The 19,836-nt window shown below is 36.0% G+C and overlaps 1 protein-coding gene across 2 annotated transcripts in view; it reads left to right on the forward strand.

The window, feature by feature from the left end:
- The window catches only part of Neurl4 (neuralized E3 ubiquitin protein ligase 4), a 79,206-nt gene that overhangs the window by 22,992 nt on the left and 36,378 nt on the right, over positions 1–19,836 (forward strand). Inside the window, exons 11-15 of one of the 2 annotated variants that reach the window (XM_083114931.1) lie at positions 1,081–1,171; positions 4,795–5,012; positions 10,968–11,161; positions 13,088–13,194; positions 19,302–19,452. In XM_083114931.1, the coding sequence (XP_082971057.1) occupies positions 1,081–1,171; positions 4,795–5,012; positions 10,968–11,161; positions 13,088–13,194; positions 19,302–19,452 (761 nt within the window). The remainder of the gene's footprint in view (positions 1–1,080; positions 1,172–4,794; positions 5,013–10,967; positions 11,162–13,087; positions 13,195–19,301; positions 19,453–19,836) is intronic. The other variant, XM_083114932.1, reaches the window with a different exon arrangement.

Here is a 19,836-nt window from a genome sequence, read left to right on the forward strand (position 1 = left end):
AGAAATTCCACGGTAATTACTGCAGTTCATTTTATCACCTTTTTTAAACACAGGAACAATTATGGATTCTTTCCACTGTTGAGGGATTTCTTCTTTATTCCATATTAAACAAATTAATTTATGAATTTGACATATTAATGAATTTCCACCATATTTAATTAACTCAGCTGGTATTAAATCAATGCCAGGTGCTTTGTTATTCTTTAGCCTTTTAATAGCATCTTTAACTTCAGTCAAGTTAGGTTCTGGAACTAAAGGTTCTGCTGTGTGTACTTCATTTACTTCTGATTTATCTCCTACATGGACATTTAAAAGGTCATTAAAGTAGTTCTTCCATCTATTTAGAATATCGCTTGGGTCAGCTAGAAAATCACCGTCTTTATCTTTTATCAAGTTTACTTTAGGATGCCACCTTTTTCAAATTCATTTACACCTTTATCTCTGATATTGTTACTCTTCTGTCTGTAATATCTACGTGCTCCTGTTACATAGAATATCCCTGAAGAAGCCAAATGAATTTGATGAAATATAAGATTAAGTTGAGTACCTTTTATTATATTACGTTATTCTCTTTACAACATATGCCAGCCCCCATGGCAGAGTGGTTAGCATATCACACTACGACACCAGGGGTCCCAGGTTCAAATCTCTACGTGGGCATGGATGTTTGTGTGTCCATTCATGCATTTCATCACATCATCGCTTATCCCCATCTTCGCAAATTAGCCAAAAGTGGCACAAAAAGCGAAGTAAAATAAAGCAAATTAATCAATCTTTACAACATAAAATGTTGTGTTAAATATTGTGAATACTCAATTTCTTTTTCAGAAGTAAAATCCATTGCAGTCACTGTATTTTTATTTATCTTAAATTGTATTTTTATAACATAATTATTTAAGGTGATTGAACCGTTTTGGTTTTTCATTGAATATTGGATCTCTATTGATAATTTCTAGTGGTAAATTTTGTATTGCTATCTGTTAAAAGTGTGTGTCCGTCCATCATTAGGTAATTGCATTTTTATTTCATTTTGTAGTTATCTTTTGAAAATCAGTCTTTGAAATTTCTTTTTACCTTTAGGTCAGGTACCTGGATGATGACAGGAAATGGGGTGATGCACAATGGAACGACAGTAATTGATGAGTATGGACAGAATTTGGACAGGCTACAGGTAAGGACACAAATTGTGCACAAAGGGGGGAGGAACAAACAAATTGTTTTCTCACCAAATGAACCAAGGCTGTATGTCAATAAAATGAAAGTAATCAATGAAAATTGAAAACTGCAGCTGAGAAAAATCTGATAAATTCTATGGTCTGCATTGATGAAAATTGTAGCTAGGGGTTCATAAATTAACAACCTGAGTAATAAGTTACATAAGATGACCTATGCTGTCAAGGGCCTCCCTGATGGTGCAGTGGTAGCGTCGTTGCCTTGTAATCAAGGGGTCCCGGGCTCGATACCTGATGGAGGCACATAGTGGTTCAGATCCCACTTTAAACTGTAGGTCCAGTCCCGATTAGCCTTACTGTGCATAAAGTGGACTTAAAACAATATATCAATGAATCAAAACTAGGGATGTGCCGAAGCTGATTACAGATGTATGAAAATCGGCCGAAATTGACACATCGGCATCGGTATCGGAATCGGCAAAAATCCGATATTTAAACCGGTACAGAATATACTAGAGTTTTTACCTTCTAATAAGTTTTATATTCTAGTTTTGTAAGATTTATTGAAAATTTGGTTATGATTCGTCATTATTGTAGAGTTTTTATAATAAAATTATTGCAAACTCATTCAGAGGATCAACCTAACTATAAATCAGAAATATAAGAGTACATTGCTGAACCAGGATCTGCTGTTGTATTGGAAATTCAAAAATGAATATTCAAACCTGAAGCAAGTCCTGAGAAAATACTTGGGCATACCTGCTGCATCAGTATTCAGTGATCGAGTGTTCAGTGTTGCTGAACAGATTTGCGATAAGAGAAGAAGTAGGTTACTTCCTGAAGTGCTTCCAAATCTCGTGTTTCTGAAGTTGAATCTGGCAGAACAGGAATTCATTTTGCATTTCAAAGAACTGCTTGTGTACTAATGTTTAATCTCTTGAGAATCCATGTTCTTCTTAAAGGTTCAGATAACATTTTGTAGATGCAAATGTACATTCGCATCTCTTGAGAATATATATGTATATACATATGATATGCAATAGGAATGTACATAGCAAATTTATTTTTGTCATGCTGAAAATAACATCCCATTTCTGTTTAATAATCTTATGTATCGGAATCGGTTAAATATCGGCATCGGTTCCAAAAATTATCGGTGAGTACATCGGCATCGGTAAATTTTCAGCTTCGTCACATCCCTAATCAAAACTTATGCTGTCAAGGTAAAAAGACACTAACAAACCTTGAGACAATGAAATAATTCATTGCATTCTTGTTAACCTACATAATTATATTCTGGGGATATTCAAACTGTAAACAGATATTTTTCTTACAAAAGAAAGTTATATGAATCATGATGGGATGATTCATTATGATGAACCCTGTAGAAAGCTGTTCAGAGAGTTGGTATTCTACCACTACCATGCTTGTACAGTTCAATCCATATCATACAAATCAAGTTATAATAGGACTACGATGGGGTATAATTCTATTTATTATTTCAGAAGTATTATTTTTCGTGTCATTCTTTTGAGCATTTTTTCATAGAAGTTTATCTCCAACAATTGAACTATGAATATTATGACCACCAAAAGGAATCACCCCATTTAATCCAATACAAGTACCTTTATTAAATACAGCAATTCTATTAGCCTCAGGAGTAACAGTAACATGAGCCCACCATAGATTATTAGAAAAAAACCATTCACATACAACTCAAGCACTTATATTAACATTAATATTAGGAGTATATTTTACTATTCTTCAGGCATATGAATATGGATTACCGTGCAAATTGTCCATGACTATTTTCATTAATTTTTCTCTTACATCCTACGTGTTTTCATGCTGGTGCAGAAGTTGTCAACAGCTTGTTTTGAGATTTCTTTTAATTCTTGAAGCTCTTACTGGGTCAAATAAAGTGCACGAACATGGTGGTGGACAATTGGCATGGTAATACTCACGGATCCCACTATACACTCCTGTTCACATGAAGTGGCACAGTTTATATGGTTGAACAGTTGGAAGTATGTGCCACTTTATCTGAACAGGAGTGTACATATTTCTTCTACTAGTTAAAGCAAATTACTCTCAACTTCTTCAGATAATTACAATACTAGAAACAAATGTAATTTATTAATACCCTTACATAGTACAGTTTTGTATGAAAAAGGACCCAAATAGACTGTGATCTAGGTAATAAACTCCTTAGTCATATCAAAACAATTGAATGTTGTAAACCTGTTAAGAAAGAACTAAAAATACTTGCAATTTTTGGGTTGTGTTTGGTACAGAATTAAAACAGATTTTATTACTAAATTTGACCATAATAATCTAGTATTTATGATGATATTATTACGATTGTTTATGAAGGAAATCTTTGATGACCAACAGTTATTCCTACCATTATTGCTTTTACATGTGAAGTGAATATTCTAAGAACTTGGTTAAGTGGTATTCTGTGTGTGGTGTTAGTGACCTTCTATATGTGAATTGCCCTAATGACTTTAGGATTGAAAAGCCATGGAATTTTGTTTTTCAAAATTGTAGACAAACTTTCAGGATGATAATTAGAGGCATGTATGTTTTGTTTTACATGAAAATTCGAATTGTGAAATAACACATTGTAATATTAAATTTTAATGTTTTTGAAAGGTGTGAGGTGCATTTTGCGGCAATATTTCTTCACGAATGCTGCAAAATGTGAAATAAACTTCTATACACGAAATTTAGAATTTATATACCAACACGATACTTTCTGAAGTCTGAATTATCTTGCGAGTTCTGCAAATCACGAAAAATTTATTAATTCTGCTTAAAATATTTGAGAAGCAAAAATGGACTCCTTTACAAATGAATAAACTTAATTGATAACTAGATAAATGTGCTATTAGAAGTGAAATATTAATTTTGTGTAATAAGTATAGTTTTTACATCACATTTAGGTTTTCATTCACCAATTTAACACCAAAAAGCAGTTTTATATACCACTTTTGATCCCGAAATATGCCCAGTTTTTGTACCAAAATCTTGATCTTTTATTCACCATAAATATGTGGCTCTTATGATGATAAATTTAATCTAATCATTTTCTGTTCCTTGAACATGTGAGTCATCCTCATCCTTTGCCGTTTCCTGCCTCTGGCTAGGTCGGCATAGAAGTCAAGCCTCTCCATTTTTTTCTGGTCTTCCACCACTCCTCTCTTTCCATGGTGTTTCAATCTTGTCCTCGTCTCCTAACACACTCCGCTATCTGCTCTTTCCACCGACAGCTTGGTCTTCCCCTTGGCCTTATTCCCTCTCCTTGTGCAGTGTAAGCTCGTACTGGTAGTTTTTCTGCACCCATCCTATTCATGTGTCCAAACCATCTCATCTGTGCCTGATCTATCCTGTCCTGAAGCCTCACCACACCCACTGTCTGTCGGATCTCCTCATTCCTTATTCTATCCCTTCTAGTCTTCCCCAATATACTCCTTAAAAAAATCATCTCCACTCCCTGCATCTTTCTTTTGTCTCTGTCATCGTCCAAGTCTGCTCCATATGAGCAAAGTTGGTAAATTAATATCAGTAGTTCTTCCATGACTGCCTCTGCAAATGATGTTTCTCTCCATTTATTTTGCAGGTGGGGGACCGAGTAGGAGTCATGAGGAAAGAGACGGGTACCCTTCATTTTTTCGTAAATGGCGTGGACCAAGGTCCGGCGGCAACAAATGTTCCTGAAAGAGTGTCTGGTGTGATTGATCTCTATGGGCAGGCTGCCCAAGCAACAATAGTTGACTCAATGGATTGTTATTCGCCGGATACTGCTAATTCTAGTCTTTCAAATACAACAATGTACAGGTGAGTGAGTGGCTGTCTTCCATTGTATTTTCAACACAGTTTCAATGTAGAAATGTCGGTTGCATGTTTTAATTTAATATTAAGGATAGGTCAGATTAATTGGTATTCAATATATTAGTGTCAGTTTATTGATAAAATTGATTATGGTTTTACCAGTGCAGTATTTCTATTGTTAAAGCAGGGTTGATACATATCTGGAAAACGAAAATGTCGGGGAATTTTGCAGATCATCTGAATTTTTACATGTATTTTGGAGTCTGCAAGAGAAAAAGTTGCAAAATGAACAAGCAGTTCACTTCCACTTCTGGATTCGTTCCTTCTGATTCCACTCACAAAAAATATTTGGTTCAGAAACTTGTTTCTTTCATTCTTATGATTCTCAGTCTTGTGCAAAATTATGGTTCCTTCAAATTTCTATAATAAATTTTTACTTTTATAATTCACTAATTTTAGAAAGAATATCAAAGTAAAACTTGCAGTCCAGATATCTGATTGAAAACTAAAGTACATTGACAATAGGGTCATGATTATCAGAAAGGTTGGTGAAGATGAGGTTATCGTCTATTATTTTATAGATCTTAGTCTTGTTGGCATTTCCTATAGAATTCCTATATGCAACAAAAATTTCTCCGGATGTTGTGTACAGTCAGCTCTCGATTCTATGACCCCGGATATGACAACCCTTTCAAAGTAATGACCCTTGTCCCGGGAACCATGAAAAAGTTGAAAAATTGAAGGAAATCGGCCGAAAAATATGTTTTTTTCACTCGTTTTATTCACACTCATTCCATTCACAAGCACTCTACCGCTTGCAAGTGGGTCTGATCTAAAAATAGACACCACCATACCAAGCTTGAGTGATATCCAATAGCACTTGACCTCTACCCTCCCCCAAGCACACCAATGTTACCCCACACCCGATGGCCACTACCCAACACGCTAGACTTGTTTTGCCATTTGGTTTTCGCTTGCTCTTGGATACGCTAGAAGAGAAGATCGAATGTGCTTGGATGTTATTTTAAATCGACCTTGACTTGTTTCCTTGTCCTAAGAGCTGCTAACAACCGGATGGGGGGGGGGGGGAGCAGCCTGATATGACTGTGCTGGACTTGCAGTATTTGTCTATGTATATGGCAGGTCAAGCTCTTTCATCAATAAATACACCACCTTGAGAAATTAGAGATAAGATCACAGGAATGTTCTAAAATACAGATGTGTAGTGCCTGGAAGTCTGGACCGTCTGTCCAGCTCTGACCTAGATTTCAGCAGGTCCCTGTGAGTGAGCAACTCTTGGCCTTGTAGCCGACAACTTCCTGTAACCGCTTTCATTCAAAACACGTTCTTTGTTCCCTGTAACACTTCATAAAAAAGGGAAACTGTTAGAGATAATCAAAGTCACATAGGTCAACTAAAGATCGTCAACCTGCTTAATGATTTGTCATCCAAGCTTCCGCAAAAGTTTACTTCGATCTTACGTGCATTCAGCCCTGCCCTTTTTTGTCTGGTGCCTAGAAAGGATGTGTTGTTTCTCCCAAGAGATCTTATCTTACCAGTTAATCTTGTATCAGACAATGCTCCAGGAGACCCCTATAAAATCCAACATTTATTCTGCCTGATTATCTTCCAACTTTTGCTGGCGCCAGTGTGACTTCTGTCAAGATTCTTCGAGTTTCACTTGCAATAAGCTAGAGATTGTTTTCCTTTCCGTAGGTCTAAGTGCAAACGGGTTTCTCATGAACTAGAATTTGTAAGAATTTCCTGGAAGAGCAACGACTGTGCACAATTGAAAGAAAGTAACATTATTTTAAATCCTTTTTTGTGAAAATGTTTTCATGTTCTATTTTCCTTCTCACAACATGCGTCATGTGCATAACAGGTTGTATACTACCAGGATAAATGGTAGTCCATCTCCTAGGTATCTTTGTGTCCGGTTAAGCTCCGGTAAAGCTGAAAATTGGTGCAAATTCCAATAACAACCCCTTCGAAATAACGACCCTTTTCCCGGGAACTGTGAAAGGTCGTTGTATCGAGAGTTAACTGTACTTACAAATGTAAGCAAAAAAAAACAGCATTTTGTACGACACTAAAAATCCACCAGAAAATGAAAATTGTGTATGGTTTATGAACTTTTTCTGTTGTTTTTATATTGTGGAGATATTTTATGGTGAAATAATGTACCTCTGTTACCTTAACCTGAAGGCTATATGCACGTGGTATGTAGCACGCCATACATTCGATGCTGATCGTAATTTTACATTTTATTCTTCGAATTTTCATGTGTCTTTGTGTATGTAGAATGAAATTTAAAAAAAAAGAAGGTTGTGAAACTGAATATTCATAATAATTATCGGATTATATATTTAATTGAAAGACACAAGGTTCAAAAGCCAAAAGTCATGATGATAAGCATGTCTGGAAAAATTTCATTTTTGTACTGGAAAACCTGGAAATGTCGGGGAATTTCATAAATAAAAAAATTGTAGCTACCCTGTGAAGCTAAAGTTCCCCATGCACTTTGCACCAATGCCATAAGGCATATGTAAGGGGATGTGGGGTAGGGCTATTTTGCAGCACCACAATTTTGCCACCTTTACCTTTCTGGGTTGCTCTTGAGACTTTTATGCAGGGATAAGGCCAGAAGCATTCAGTTCTTATATCACCCAACCCAGTGAATCGAACCCGAATCTCATACGTGACAGTCAGATGCCCTACTGACTAGACTACTGCAGCTCCAGTATTTCTATAAGTATCCTTTAATTTCGTGCAAAATTATGCAATTTTGTTATTTTACTGGAAAAAATATACCTGTAAAAAAAACAGATGTTAAAAACATAAAACATGTCATTCTTTAAACAAAAAGTCCTTGGGATCATCTTTAAGACAGGAGTTAAATCATGATTGTGACAAATTAGTGAAATTCAGTTTTTAATTGTAATATCAGTGCTACCATTTAAACCCACGATTGGTAAAGAAAGTCTTCATGAATTAAGTAATGATAATGGTATAAGATTGATTACTTTTGCAACCTCAAAGAATTTAATTGTGAAAAGTACCACATTTAAACATAAAGATATCCATAAACATACCTGGTCTTCTCCAGATGGTAAAACTCATAATCAGATAGATCATATTCTCATTGATAAGAGAAGGCATACTAGTATAATTGACGTTCGTACACATAGAGGTGCTGACTGTGCCAGTGACCATTATTTAGTAATTGCTAAATTAAGAGAAAGACTCTCAGTGATAAATCATAAGCAACAAAATCTAAAAGTTCTAAAATTTGATATAGGAAAGTTTACTGATGAAAGAATTAAGAAAGATTACCAAATTAAACTGTCAAATAGATTTGATGTTTTGCAGGATTTAAATGATGATGAAAATATAAATGAAACAGACGTAAATAAGAATTGGGAGCACATACGTAATGCAATAGAATCAGCAGCTAAAGAAAGTATAGGATACCATAAACCGAGAAAAAGTAAGCCATGGTTTGATAATGAATGTCATAATCTAATAGAAATAAGAAATCAGGCTAGACTTACTTGGTTAAATAACTCTGATGATACAAATCTAAGCTATTATAATAGAATATAACGAGTAGTTAACCGCACGTTTAGAAGTAAAAAAAAAGAGATTACTTGAAAAGCAAAATTAACGAAATTGAAACAAACAGCAAAAACAAAAATATCAGAGATTTATATAAAGGTGTAAATGAGTTTAGAAAGGGGTGGCAACCTAAAGTAAACTTGATAAAAGATAAAGACGGTTATTTTCTAGCTGACCCAAGCGATATTCTAAATAGATGGAAGAACTACTTTAATGACCTTTTAAATGTCCATGTAGGAGATAAATCAGAAGTGAATGAAGTACACACAGCAGAACCTTTAGTTCCAGAACCTAACTTGACTGAAGTTAAAGATGCTATTAAAAGGCTAAAGAATAACAAAGCACCTGGCATTGATTTAATACCAGCTGAGTTAATTAAATATGGTGGAAATTCATTAATATGTCTAATTCATAAATTAATTTGTTTAATATGGAATAAAGAAGTAATCCCTCAACAGTGGAAAGAATCCATAATTGTTCCTGTGTTTAAAAAAGGTGATAAAATGAACTGCAATAATTACCGTGGAATTTCTCTACTCTCAACAACATACAAAATATTGTCTAACATTCTTTTAACAAGACTAACCCCATATGCTAATGAAATTATAGGTGATTATCAATGTGGATTTAAACGTAACAGATGAACTACAGATCAAATTTTTCACATCAGACAGACACTTGGATAAAAGTGGGAATATAATCAAAATGTCCATCAGCTATTCATTGATTTCAAAAAAGCATATGATTCGGTGAAAAGAGATAAATTATGTAATATATTAGTAGAGTTTGGAATACCTAAGAAGCTTGTTAGTATGATAAAAATATGCACCAGTGAAACAGAAAGTAAAATTCGTGTGGGTATTAATATGTCTGACAAATTTACAATTCATGATGGGTTAAAACAAGGAGATGCATTATCTCCATTGCTCTTTAATTTTGCCTTAGAATATGCTGTTAGGAAGGTAAAAGAAACTAACGAAGAAATTAAATGGTATGACTCAGTTGTTAGCATATGCAGATGATGTAGACTTATTAGGGGATGATATAAATACAATTAAGAATAATGCTAAAATATTTTTCAAAACTGCTAAAGAGATAGGTTTGGAAGTTAACAAAGAGAAGACTAAATATATGCTTACAGGCCGAAACCAAGTGTTAGGTAATAACCAAAATCTAATTATTGATAACTACTAGTTTGAACCAGTATACATGTCCAGATATTATTAGAATCATTAAATCAAGAAGACTTAGGTGGGCAGGCCATGTGGCACGAATGGGAGAGGAAAGAGGAGTTTACAGGATTCTTGTTGGGAAACCTGATGGTAAGAGACCTGTAGGAAGGCCAAGACGAAGATGGAGGGACAACGTTGAGATGGATTTAAAGGAAATCTGTAGGGATGGAAAAGAGTATATAGATCTTGCTCAAGATAGGGACAGATGGAAGGCCTGTGTTGCTGCAGCCTATAACCTTCGGGTTTGAGAAGGCTAGAGAGTTAGTTAGTGCTACCAGTGATACCCAGTTAATCACAATAAGAAGTGACTTTGTGCACCTTTAAGGGCCGAAAATTCCTAATATAAAAAAATAATTCATGCTGTGTTTAGTAAAGTAAAGCTCCTCAATCAACTCTTAAGTTCATTAACATTTTAACTACCAGCCTGAATTTTGCATTTTTTTGTGGGAGGCTGGAGCTCTAAGTAAAGCAGTTCTATACAATGTAGTATTTTATAAAGTAGTTGCTTTCAGAACTTCATAGCCTGTGAGAAAACTCGGAAACCATGGTTGCACAGCCTTTCCAGGAGGCCCGAGAAACTCATACTCACATATGTTTTCAAAGAAGCTGTGTATAAGAACTAGGGCTGTTCGGGATCCCGAAAAGTTGGGACTGGGATCGGGGGAAAAAATTCAGAAAATGACTTCCCGGGATCTCAAGCAGTCGGGAAAAACCGAATGGTCATTTTAAAAAGTTGTTAATTCTGGACGTTTTCTGCATTGGAAATGTCTGGAACTTATTGGAAATTGTTAGTTTTTATTCCAGAAATGCAAAAACAATCACTTCAGCTGAAAATAACATCTAGATTTTGAGATTTTTAGAGCTTTGGGAAATTTCGAACATTTCCCATCCCGAAAATTTCCCGCCTTAGTCGGGAAGTGACAAATTTTCCCATCTCGACCAAAAAAATTCTGTCCTGCACACCCCTAAGTAAGAACTATACATGCTGCCTGCAAGTTATGCATCAATTGGATGCACATGGCAGTTGAAAGTGTTAAATGCCTTTGTGTAATTCCTTTTGCTGCTTGCCATATTTTCCACTAAACATAACCCTTCTTTTTTTTTTTTTTTTCAGTGATCTAAGGTTCCATCATGTTCATGGGAAGAATGCTCGGGTTTCAAACAACGGCTTGACAGCATCCCGACCAAGAGCATTTGGAGAATTTAATGATGCAATTGTCATCAGTAACCGTGCCCTCCGAGAGGGTGAAATGTTCGAAGTTGTTATTGAAAAAATGGTAGATCGATGGTCCGGTTCAATTGAAGCAGGTAAGCTTTTTCGTGTGTCAAACCGTGATCATTTTTCCTTTCAATAATGAAAGCAATGAGAAACATCCATGCAAGTTGTTACACAAACACTGTCAGAAAATATGAATAACTGATTTGATGATGTGTTCAGATGTCCAGTATTTGGGTATTAGCTTGTGTACTTCACATTTTTTTCTTCTAAAAACTGCCATATTTTAAAGCACCCTCTGTGTGTTGAATGTTGAAATCATGATCCTGTTACCGAAGGTTCCTATTTCAAATCCAGCTGTGGGTGATCTTTTGTGCTTATATCTTGATCAGTCTTATCTAATCATCAATCATCTCTGTCATCATGATTAACCCTTAGTGATGTATGTTTGACAGACAATAATGCTTGCCTGAGAGACAAGTGTAATGATACAAGAAGTTTTTTACTCTATTGATTTGGTTGATTGAGTGAATTAGAGGTTATTTTTACGTCACTTTTCTGCCACTTTTGGCTAATCGCAATGATGAGGATGAGTGATGATATGATGAAATTGATGAAGGGATACTCGCAAAGAACACCTATGCTCAGGTTGGTAATCATTTGGGAAATGTGTTTTGGTGCTTGGAGGCTGTATGTATGTTAAAGTGCACGAGGCTGAAATTCTTTCATTGGGGAGTTGTAAGTGGACAAAATGAGGGTGTGGGGTTGTCTGGGATTAGTGTGGATAGACTAGGGGCTGTCAGGCCTTCAGGGGGGCCTCAGGTGTGAATGAAGTCCTGGATTTTGCTGAGGTGTGTGGTTGATAGGTCAGCTGTGATGTTTTTGTGGGTGGATGATGAGTCCAGTAGCTGGTGAGTGGTTACACCTAGGTAATTATGAGAATTCAAGACCACTGTAGTTGTCAAGTTTTGCTGTGGAGGTCAAAAAACTTTCTTAGGAAGGGTTGAGATTTGTTTTTTGTGCAGATTATATAGGAATGAGCTGCGATGCACACCTTTCAAGGTGCTGGTTGGTAGGTGGGGGGTGTGCAGGGGAGGGAAAAGCTTGAGAGTACTTGGGTGGGTCTCGTGTGTTGTGGTTTTAAAAGAGAGGTTTTTGAACCAGAAATATTGCCATCTGTCTGAGGCTACAGATAAAGATGTTAATATCAAAGAGGAAGCAGAATTGATTGGGGGTGGAGGGGTGCTAATGGGTAGAAGATGAGGCTTTTGTATAATACAAGCTGATGCAAAAGACAGGTTACATAAGTGAATGGCCACCATGGTTGCCAGACCTAAATCTTCTGGATTTTTACTTGTGGAAACACGTAAAGGCCATCATGTATGCTAAGAAAATTAAAGGATTACAAGGCTATCTCCCAAATAACCCCCACCACACTTACACAATTGGGAGTGTTGAATTAAAGGATGCATTTAAGTATATGTTGCCTCACCCTATATCTCTGTTTTGGTAGTGGTAAGTTGATGGTTGGACAAGTTTGGTAAGTCTGGTTGTCTTGGGGTTGGTGGGGGGTCATTGGTAACCGTGGATGTTTTCACAGGTATATTTATCCGTTGACTGGTCATTGACCGAAGTGTGGTGTTTCCATGGTGCAATTCTATTTCTGAGGAAGTTTTGGTGGGTTGGGTATGAAAGCGTATGGTATGATATGGAGGTAGAGCTCCACATATTCTTGATCTTGGCCATAGTTGGGATGATATGGATAGCATCATACCCAGCTGACTTTACCCCCCAGGGTTGCCCTCAAGTATCCATTGATTTGGGGTTGGGTGGGACCGAGAGTCACTTTATGCGGGGACAAGACTGGAAAAATTCCAACCTTAGAACATACACCCTGGGAATTGAACCTTGCGTTTCAGCATGGTGGTCAGATGCTGTACCAACTAAACTACCGCAGCTCTGGGGTGGGTATTATAGTTCATTTGAAAGTAAGTAAATTTCTCTCTCTTTCTCTACAGGTGTTACAGCCATTCGACCAGATGACTTAGACTTTCCAAGTACAATGACAGATATCGACCATGACACATGGATGTTAAGTGGCTCGGCAGTAATGCAGGTAACACTTGTTAGTACAAATTGATGATTCATTGTGAGTTCAGTATCAAAACATAGTGACGTGGATATTCGTCTTTTGTGTTGTGGTTGTTGGGTGTTGCCTGTAAGTAACCACCATTTTTGTAGAGGAAATAATGCATGAGATATCTTTGTATCCTTTTTTATTGATTTATTTATTTCATGGATTAATAACTTCTTGGTTGTGATGCTGTGATTTAACACTTCAGAGGAGTAGTCTCAGACTTATTGAGGATGAACCACACAGCAATCAATCTCAATTAGTAAGTATTTAATTCAAAATCATGTGATTGAGAATTCTTAGTTAAGGGAAACATGAAAGTTGAACCTGTAATAAATGGGCCAATCCATGAGTTCCGGGTGTGACAATCACACGCTTCAAATCTAGATATTTTGTGAACAAAGACATTGATTTCATCCATATCATCATTGTAGTAGTATTCAGAAAGATGACATTGTTACTGTCCTGAAGAGTTAGCTCTGTGAACAACGTTGTTTTTGGGCAATTCAAGAATAACAGGAGTTCCAGGTGTGACTCTCATGGCGGTAAAAGCTTCACCTACCACCTCACATCTTGAAAAAACTGAATTTTTACAACTTTTTATCCATAATTTTTTGGGGGGATGTATATTGTAACCTTTCGTCTCATGTCTTCTATTCCAGCAAAAACATTTTTATTTTTTAATGTTATTGATTTTTTGAAAAAAGGTTCCAGGTGTGACCTATGTGAATACCTCATTAATTAACTCCATTTAATACCATATTACTCACCTAATACTCTAACTGAACAATGTCAAATGGAAAAGGAACCTTCTCAGCTCATAAATTATAATAAATTTATTTGTGAAAATTACAATTTTATTGAGCATTGCTTATACACTCAAGTCTTAATGTAAAAAGACAACCTTCATCATATTTTCCACTTCTCTTTGTTAATCTTTATTCTTAGAACCATTCAAGGTCATGTAAATATCAAACTAGTAACTATTTAGTGTCCCACACTAAGCTAAAGCTTAAGTTAATGCTGTTTAAATAGTATTAGTACTAATTTTACTTTTTGAAGTGGTAGGACCACTTTGTCATGGATTGGCCCAAATATTAAATGTTTATTTAAGTTCTAACAATCCTTATACTCGACCTCTGATGCTCTACTGTTAACTTCTAAGGTAACTTGCATTTATTACAGTAAATAAACCTTAAAAAATCACAAATAAAGGTTACAAAATATCCCCATATTAAAGAAAGTACTTAATCATTTTAAGTAGCTAAATAGGAAAAATATGTCATATGCTGGTATAAACTAGCAGTAGTACGGGATTGATTCTCTAATTCCTCCATTTTGTGATTTAAAGGTAAGGATATACCGATATGAAATTTTGGCCGACACTGATAAAGTACCGATATAAAATTTACTTGTACCAATAACCGATATAATGGTTCTTGATGAACCTGAATGGTTCATTGACTTTCTTAATAAATGTATGTTACTAGATGAACCAAGCCTTTGCAATGCAAGGTAAGCTGCATATTTAGACAGTTACTTTTTAGAAAAAGTACAGAATGAAAACTATTGTGTTTATATCCATAAAAATTATAACAAAATGACACAATATTGCATTAAATTGTAATATATTTATAGAAATATCGGATCAGTAAAATTGTCAGTTATTTTACCGATACACCAGTATGCCCATATCGACCAATACCGATAGAGTACCAACTAATGTTTCCCATCCATATTTAAAATATAATACAAGAAGAAATACTTTGAATATATGACGAGAGCAATCCCTGAATCCCTGGTCTAGTACCTAATGCTATTGTTGTTTGAATTGCAGTCCTTGTAGGGGCATAGAGTAGTTTGGATTTCACCTGAAACTGTAGGTTCTGTCCAGTTAACCTCTCCATAAATGTAAACAAAAAAGTTTTCTGGTAATGTTGCATCCAGAAGTATAATAGCTCAATATATTGAACTCCAATTTGAACCTTTGCATTCATTCCTGTTGTGGTTGCTATTTTATTATGGCTAAGAAAAGTTATGCCTGCAGTGAACAATTGTAATGAATTGTTATGAAATGTTTCGAGAAAATGAAAGTGTGAATATTGTTGGTTATACTGAAAGCAACTCCAACTGGCGGCTGGGAAACAGCGAATCAGCAATCAGTTGAATTTTCTTTGACTGAAATTGGGTATTTTCGAGTCGCAAGGTACCGAACGTTGTTTGCTGGACGGAACAAATTAGCGCTGGGTCCACCACATGTTGCCAAAGGGGGCCTACCCCATGGCGCAGTGGTAGCGTCGTCGCCTTGTAATCAAGGGATGTCGGGTTCGATACCCAGTGGAGGCACATAGTGGTTCGGATTCCACTTTAAACTGTAGGTCCAGTCCCGATTAGCCTTACTGTGCATAAAGTGGACTTAAAACACCAACTCAATCAATCAATCAAAACATGTTGCCAAAGGTACTTTAAAGCACGCGAGAGTCTTCTCTGGCAATGATATTGCCAGCACCAGAAATCAGCAGGGTGTTGATGGTACAACTGCGCACGTGGTCCTACACGAGTGAGTTTCACACACAAACACACTACAAACATGCAAATAACAACTGGCAAAAACTGAAGTATGTTTGGCAACATTGCTTCGGGAGAGCGATGTGACTCCTTCAGCTTTTACTTCACAACTGCATTTGTTGATGCCCATCGAGCCACACCCCCTGAAGATAATTGGGGGACAGAAAGGGCCAGAAATAGCCTTCAAGGTCAGCTGCCAGATGGAATTGCGTTCAGTATAGCATGTTCTTTCTGCATGGTGCACTGAAGCCCCCAAGGTTTTGTGTTCAAACACTAGGTAAGTAAAAGCTAGTTGTGTGCACTCTTTCATATTGTTGTTTGCACATTATTTGTGGCTTTCTAGTGGTAGAAATCTATGGAATAGTAAACTATTATATGTACAGAGTAAGGCCAATAGCAGGTTACATAGGATAACAAATACGTGCGTACAAATGATTAATATTTAATGGTTGCAGTTACAGTACATGTTCAATGTGCTTGGGTGTAAGCTTTAATTCAACGCTCCCAATTGTGTGAGATGTCTGCTGGTGTGATGAGGGTGATGATGCCTGTGATACCTTCTCTGAGGTGATCAGGTTCTTGATTCTGTTAGCATACATAATGGCCCTTACGTGTCCCCAAAACTAAATCCAGGGGTGGAAGGTCTGGTGACTGTGGTGGCCATTCAGTAAGACCTTGCCATATATGTTACCTGACTATTGCCTCATCCTGTATATTATTGATTGATTCTTTTTGTTTATTTTACTTTGCTTTTCTGCCACTCACCCTGTATATTAGTATGTAATATATACTATATATATATATTTTCACAATATTGGGTTGATGTGACAAAAGTTTTTATTTTATTTTATTTGATACTCATTTGAGATGAACAGAAGACAGAAACTAATTAGTAATATATTCTCCTTTATTATCTTTGACTGTTTGCCAATACTGGAGCAGTTTTTTTGCTTTAAAGAAATCAGCCAATTTGGAATTAATGAAGTCGTCAAGCCAAGTTTGAAGAGAATTTTCGTTATCAAAGGAGTTTACTTGAAGATTGTTGGATAGAGTGTGAAAAAGGTGGAAATCCGAGGGTGCAAGATCGGGGAGTAAGGGGGATGTGCCCAATAACTCATGTTAGCACAGTGTGTGCGTGCATTATCGTGTTGCAGCAGCACTTGATGCAATCTTCCTCGTCGTTTTTCTGGAATTGCGGCCGCAAGGCATCCGACATCACGAGCACAACAATGCCACTCCAAATGGCGAATGTTTAACTAAACAAACTCTTAACACTTCAGTGTTGCCATACTAAAAAGATACGCTACTAACTTTATGCATCAACCCAATATAAACTAATAGATTATGTATTAGAGCTGAGCCGAAAGAAAACTCTATAGTGGATCAATGTTACCATTTTCATTATTTAATTTATTCTTAAAAAGATTGACAGGAAACATAGAGTTGAATGTCTGGGTAGCTTCGTTCATTGCAGAACACTGGAAGAAATTAAATAATGAAAATAATAACATAGAACCAGTATGGAGTTTTCTTTTTCACAAATGGAGTAAGCCACCATCTTTAAAATTTAATGTAACAGAAAACATCAAGAGACTTTGTGAAAACAATGATGAATTTGAATTACTTGTTGATATTTGGAATTCATAATTTTAAATAAAAAATAATGTGATCATTTTTTTTTATCTGAAATAAAAATAAAACACTGCTTCTTTTCACAGTTAAGTTGCTATATTACAACAATGTAACATTCATAACATCCATTATATAATGGATTATTTTTGTTTAAAAAATTACTAACCATTGTTATAAGTGTATCTTTAGCCAAAATGAAAATAAATGTCTGATGAAGGGAGTGTGTGTTCTCCTGAAACATCACAACGAAAAACTGTTTTCTTATGCTTGTAATAACCGTAAACTACAGGAAAATAATGAACATTACAGTATGTTATTTCATATTTCATGTTCCGTAAAGAACAAATTGTGCAAAAAATTATAGGTTATAGCAGTGCTCGAAAAATTTTCTTCAAAGCTAGGTGCCAGCTCTGAAAATCAGGTGCCAGGAAACCACCTATTAGCAATTGTGCATACTACAGTATGTTTCAAAAGTCGTGCCCACCAAACTTTGAAAATGTATATCATGAAAATCGTAAGAGATATTTACACAAGCGTTTTCTGCACTAAACTAATTTTGTAGGCTATCACTGGGTTCATTAATTTATGTTAGCCTTTAACTAAATAAAAGCAATTACATTATTTTTTTAAAAAAACATTGTTAATTTGCTGAAAACATCTTTTTCAAAAATAAAGACCAACTCTTAAAGCAATTTGTGGGATCATTAGTTGGTGTTTGACTGGTTGTAAAACAGTTGCTTTGTGAGGTACAGCAGAAGCAGGGCATTTTTATTGGAAAACCTCTTGCACACGAGTGTAAGAATGAGTAGTAGAATACTCTTCAGCAATGCACATGCACTGCTCCAATGAATACGCCATGCTGAATCAATTTAAAAAAACAGGCACATTAGCAGCGAAAGTGAGCGAAGAGAATTCAATGTAACCAGGGGCAGTCTAGGATTCTCACAAGTACAATTTCGGCACAAAATCTTGATTTACGATTTTTCACGTAAATGTATAGCCAATACTTAGACACATGTTGCATGCGACTGTTGGCAATATTTCGACCTGGTAGTGTTGCCATATACGGAGATACGTCCCAAAAATGGCACTTTTCACTTACCCATAAAATCGCCAGTCAAAAATTCATCAAATGTTGCACATGACCAATACGCAAATGACAGACTGACATGGCATCAGTCATCAAATGTCTAGTTGTGACCCTTCGATAATTTCTTACATATTTTTCTTACTCAGAAGTTCATTTCTGGAAAAATTTATTTAGCTATATAATGTTCTGTATGGAGTAAACTGATAATTTTAAGCGTCGAAAAATATCTCTATGGATGAGGCTTTATAATGCAGAAAACCCGGTGTAAATATCTCTTACAGTTTTCATGATATACATTTCCAAAGTTTGGGTTGTGTGATTTTTGAAACACACTGTATAAGATGCTGAGCATCACGGTATTCAAAACATCGCTAAATTATTTGAGAAAGCAGGAAATGGGGTGTTGGGGGACAAAGGGTAAGAAATTGTTACTGACTCTATGGAATGTTCACAACGTTGATAAAAAAAAAAATATATAATTTGCTAACTTACGATGTACTGCAATTTGAACTTAGAATCATCAAAATTTCGTACATATAACAGCAAAAGATCACAGTCGCCAGGCTGAATATTTTAGTCGCCGTGGCGACCTCACGACTGAGATTTTTCGAGCCCTGAGTTATAGTGTACCATATTAATATGTCCCCCATTGTGTTATAATGTGATTTATGTAAGAACTACATGTACTTTTATTGCAACTCAGTCACAAACATGTAGCGAAAGGAAACTTTTTGTGTGAGCAGTTTTATCTATTTTTAACTACATGTGGTTTTTTTGTGCTTTATTGGGCTTTCTTGATATTTTTTAGGATGGAGCCACAGTCCGCAATGGCTACAAGTGTGATCTGGATGCTCTCCGTGTTGGTAGTCGTATAGGCATGATGCGGCACATAAATGGTACCTTGCATTATTATGTCAATGGTGAGGACCAGGGAGTGGCATGCGAAAATATCCCTCCTCGTAAGTAGCTTTCTTTGAGCTTAAAGCCTTTTCATTGCATTTTTGATGTCATTTGATTATTACCAAAAACGCGTTCAGAAGTGGACAGAATTTGGCATATAGTTAAATGCTGGAATAAAACAAATGAGATGTGCTAAAGTGTAAAGTGCTAAATGTATTCCCAATTCTAATTTTATGCGCAAGTTCATGCCTTTTTAAAATTGTTTAGGGCTATTCGGAAATCAACCTCTAAGAGGCATGAAACAAAACGGAAATAAGGAAATCTGTATTTATTATACCTAAAAGTTGCACTCACACCTGAACTATTTTTCTCTAATTGCCACCTGAATTCAGGCATTTGTCACAGCGTTTCACCATCTTCTGTATACCCTCATCGAAGAAGGT

This window comes from Lepisma saccharinum, chromosome 29 (assembly GCF_977018435.1).
Source record: "Lepisma saccharinum chromosome 29, izLepSacc3.1, whole genome shotgun sequence".
In the NCBI taxonomy this organism is placed as follows: domain Eukaryota; kingdom Metazoa; phylum Arthropoda; class Insecta; order Zygentoma; family Lepismatidae; genus Lepisma; species Lepisma saccharinum.